The 4,418-nt window shown below is 39.6% G+C and overlaps 1 protein-coding gene across 1 annotated transcript; it reads left to right on the forward strand.

The window, feature by feature from the left end:
- The first annotated feature begins 3,058 nt into the window (after positions 1–3,058).
- LOC143626543 (EP1-like glycoprotein 4) lies at positions 3,059–4,055 on the forward strand. Its single transcript, XM_077096606.1, has one exon. It carries the CDS (start codon positions 3,063–3,065, stop codon positions 4,053–4,055), a length of 993 nt encoding a protein of 330 aa, XP_076952721.1. The 5' UTR covers positions 3,059–3,062.
- Positions 4,056–4,418: the final 363 nt, after the last annotated feature.

The raw sequence follows: 4,418 nt of genomic DNA on the forward strand, positions 1-4,418 counted from the left end.
AAATCTCTTGACCAAGTCCAAAACGACTTCACCTTGATGATGATTAAACATATTGAATTCTTCCTTTAATAGGGCCTTCTTGTTTTCCTTATTTTCGGCATTTCCCTCAACTTTCTCAACAAGTGCTTCCCACAGACCCTTGGCACTTGTGTATTTACGAAGAGTTTTAGTGATCTCATTTGAAAGGCAAACAGTCAAAATGAGATAGGCTTTCTTATCTTGTGCTAACAGGTCCCCGTCTGCTTGATCATAGTTTTCTGGAGCCTTAAGTTGTTCCCCAACATCAGTGCGAGTCATGGGAACATGAGGACCTTGTTCAAAACATCTCATCAAATCAGTCTCAGTCAATGAGATATAATTCATAAATCTCATTTGAAATCCGCAAAGTTATCATCCAAGGTCATATACTTTAGTGGCTTTGTAGGTGTTCCCACTTGGTTTTCCAACAACAAATACCCCTTCAACAGCTCAGAATCCGTGCTTTTCATGATTTCAGAAGTCTCAAACACTTAGCAACCTTCAAACAGCTTGAAATTCAACACAGACAAGTTTTTTGCGCGAAACACGTTTTCAAGAGAAGCGAAAAATTAAAACCAAGCGAAGCGAAAAAGTTTTATGCGAAGCGAAATGTGAACAGTGAAGCGAAGCAAAAAAATCTATGCAAAGCTAAAAAAATTTCCCATGCGAAGCGAAATTGTTTCAAGCGAAGCGAAAAACTCTTTGATGTGAAAACGTTTAGTTTTCTAGAAGTAATCTTTCTTGGGATTTGTTCCACCTAACTGTCAGTTCTAGGTCAAAGGTTGGTACACCGATTTTTCATGCCATGAGAAGCGAAAATTTTCACTTGTCAATTTCAACACTTTTCAAACCCATAAACACTAACTTTAATGCTTTTATAACAAAAACTTTTGGATCTAGAACTTAAACACGAGCTATCTTTACCAAGAACACCTTCTAAGACATTTTTATGAAGATTTTGCCGATTCTTTTTGTATTTTTCTTGTTCTTGTGATGTTTGTGAACTTTTCTTGCAAGAACACTTGTTTTCTTTCTCTCAAGATCAAAACCCAAGGTTGTGATCCAAAAACCCTCAACTAGTGAGCCGAAGCTCTGATACCAATTGTAGGTCCCAACGTGGGTGGATCTAACAATAGTTTTGGATCAACCGAGCTTAGTGCTAGCGGAAATCACACTAAGCCACCTAAGCGGTCTCGGATCTTGAGATGTTAGTTTCAATTAGTTTGAGAGAAGGAGAGAGAGAGCCGAGAGTATGAGAAGAGATTTATAACAAAAGGTTTTTCTCTTTGAATATCAACAATTACTATTACATGTACTTTCAACTCCTTCTACTTCTCATGGCATGCTTCCTATTTATAGGGAAGCATGCATGAGAAGTAAGTCACATCAATGGCCCTATGGGCTTTACAAAATTATTTCTTTTGGGCCTGAAGTAAACAAAATGGCCCATTACATAAACATCAATACAAAAGACTAATATAACCAAAAAGGGACCTAACATTACGATTTTCACATCTGCCGCCATTAGCTCGAGAATTGGTAGACCACTGATTGCGAGCTGTTTTATTGTTGAAGCTGTTTTGATTGTTGCGGCGGTCAGATTGAGATCGAAACCCAGATCGCCCTTGTCTTTAAGTGTAATTGGATGTGGCCATAATTGTAGGTGTTGGTGTTGTGGTGAGGTTAAATTCCCGTTCAAAATCAACAAGTTTCTCGAACAGTTCCGGAAAGGTAATCTTTGTGTTAAGATGACGAAGTGGTATTGCAATAGGCTTGAAATCATCACCTAACTGGCAGAGAACATGAACCATGAGGCCTTCATCTTTCACCAGATTTTGAATGAGTGCGAGTTCATCGGCGATGGATTTCATGTCACAGAGATACTCAGTGACGGTACGGCTGCCTCTCGGGTTTGAAGCAAGTTTCGATTTTAGAGAAATAACTCTGGAGCGAGACGGGTTTGCGTAACTGGTTATGAGACATTCCCAAGCTTCTCGGGAGGTATCAGCGGAGGTGATTAAGGGCTGCACGGTGGGGTCACAGCTGCCAGGATGATTTGATCCTGCCTGTACGAAGGATGGTATTCCGGGTTCGGTGTCGTGGCCTCGGCGTCCGTAAATTCCGGTGGAGGGGTTTTGGAACCGGTGATAAAGTGGGTAAGATCGAGACCTATTAGGGTTGAATGGACATGTTTGCGCCATATTGGGAAGTTGGTGCTGGTAAGGGTGACGTTAAAGTGAGTGGCGGCTGTGAGTTGGATAATATTGGAAGGAGCCATGGTGGTGATCGGAAAAGGCAGAAAAAGGGTGGCCGGAAAAGCAAAAAAATATGAGGATCGTTACTCCTAGGAGCTTGAGGCTCTAGATACCATATGGAGATGTAATATTTTACGCATAAAACTATATTCAATTGAAATAATTACAAGGTTATAAATAACCTTTTACAATGTGCATACAAATGGAAAGAAGAATAATAAGGCTAATGTTAAGGAGGGGGGTATATGCTAACCAATAATAACCACAATTCCATCCAAAAATACTTTTATATTTGAAAGTAAATACATATACACAATCAATGTGGAGTATCCTTAATAACTCCTGGCTATAATATTCCAGGTGACATAGAATTCTCCCATAATACTCCAAATATGAAGAGAAAAATTTCCCAATAGTGTTTGTCAACTTGAAAGAGAATTTGAAAGAAAACTTTTTGTACCAGCAACACCAAGCAGCATCCTTAATTTCTTCTGACGACAGATGTTTCATCGAAAGAGCCGAATCGAGAGAGATAAACATTCGAAATTAATACATATAAAAGCCGGTCAGGAATCCATCGTTTCGTCAAATTCGGTTGAAAGTGAATTATGAACCAATATACCAATAATCCATCGATTCAATAGTCAACATATGATCTGGACGTGGTTTTGCACATTCAAGATCAAGGAACTTCTAATTAGAAAGAAAACAAGTAAACAACTTGCCATATAAAAAACAAAGAAAACGACTTTTATAGATATGAAGTCCTATATATACACAGATGCGGATATGCATTCATTCATCTTCAATTCTATCTGTTCTATTCATTACTTTTGTGCCATGAAAACACCATTAATTTCTAGTTTTCTCCTTGCTTTCTTTCTCATCTTTTCTCGCTACTCAATCGCCCAGCGCTTTGACTACCCAACCGCAAAACTCTCCACCACATGGACCAACAATGAGTCCGCACCCCACTCAATACCCTTCACGGATGGCTCAACCATCCGAGCCATCCTCCTTAATTCAAGATCATATGGACCCAGGTTCGCCTGTGGGTTCTATTGCAACGGACGGTGCGACTCGTACCTCTTCGCAGTCTTCATAGTCCAAACCAACAGTGGGGGAGGTATAACACAACCCGCTAGCGGGTTCCCTCAAGTTGTCTGGTCAGCCAACCCGGCCCATCCTGTTAAACTTGGTGCAAAAGTTAGTCTTAATGAAGCTGGAGATTTAGTTCTCCGCGATGCCGATGGTAGCCGAGTTTGGTCTACCAACACCGCTGGAAAACATGTTGCTGGCATGAGTATAACTGACACTGGAAACCTAGTGCTTTTTGATTCGAGTAACACGATTGTTTGGCAATCATTTGATCATCCGACGGACAGCTTAGTACCAAGGCAGAAACTGTTTGAAGGACAGAAGCTGATTGCTAGTGTTTCTTCGACGAACTGGAGGAAAGGTTTGTATTCGGTTGAGGTTACGAATAAGGGTTTGTTTGGTTACGTTGAATCGAAACCAAGTCGAGTTTATTACAAGTATTTGGTTAATGGTCCTGATAGAAGTAAAGAAAGAAGTTATGTTAGGTTGTTTAATGGCAGTTTGGCTTTGTTCATTCATTCCGCCGAGCCAAGTCGTCCTGACGGTGTGATTCGAGTGCCCCTAGCATCATCGGCCAGCCAGTATATGAAACTAATGCCGGATGGGCATTTGAGAGTGTTTGAATGGCAGTTGGGATGGCGGGTTGTGGCTGATTTATTTGGAGTTCGAGGCCGGAGAATCTAATGGATATTGAAGACATCGCTGCTGCCTTGTATAATAAATTAATAAGTGACAAATTGCCATACGTCTTAATTTGTTGTATACTTATGTTACATCTGAATTAATTAAATAAAAGCAGTAATATGTTGACCTCCATTTGATGATTTGTGTAAAATCGGGTGAAGGGAAAACTAAGGCTTAGATAAAAACCACATGAGAGAATTTATTTAGGAATCATAAGTTTTTATCAAGCATTACATATAATTGTAATACATTACACTCATATAAACGAAACAATTAGTTTGGTCAAAGGAGCATACATATTAACTAGACACTTCAATGAAATAAAAGATCGTAATTAAAACATTAATAAGGGAAAGGTTCATG

The sequence above is a fragment of the Bidens hawaiensis genome, unplaced genomic scaffold, assembly GCF_021521415.1.
Source record: "Bidens hawaiensis isolate Kalapana, Puna unplaced genomic scaffold, B.hawaiensis_p1.1 tig00004412_1, whole genome shotgun sequence".
NCBI lineage: Eukaryota > Viridiplantae > Streptophyta > Magnoliopsida > Asterales > Asteraceae > Bidens > Bidens hawaiensis.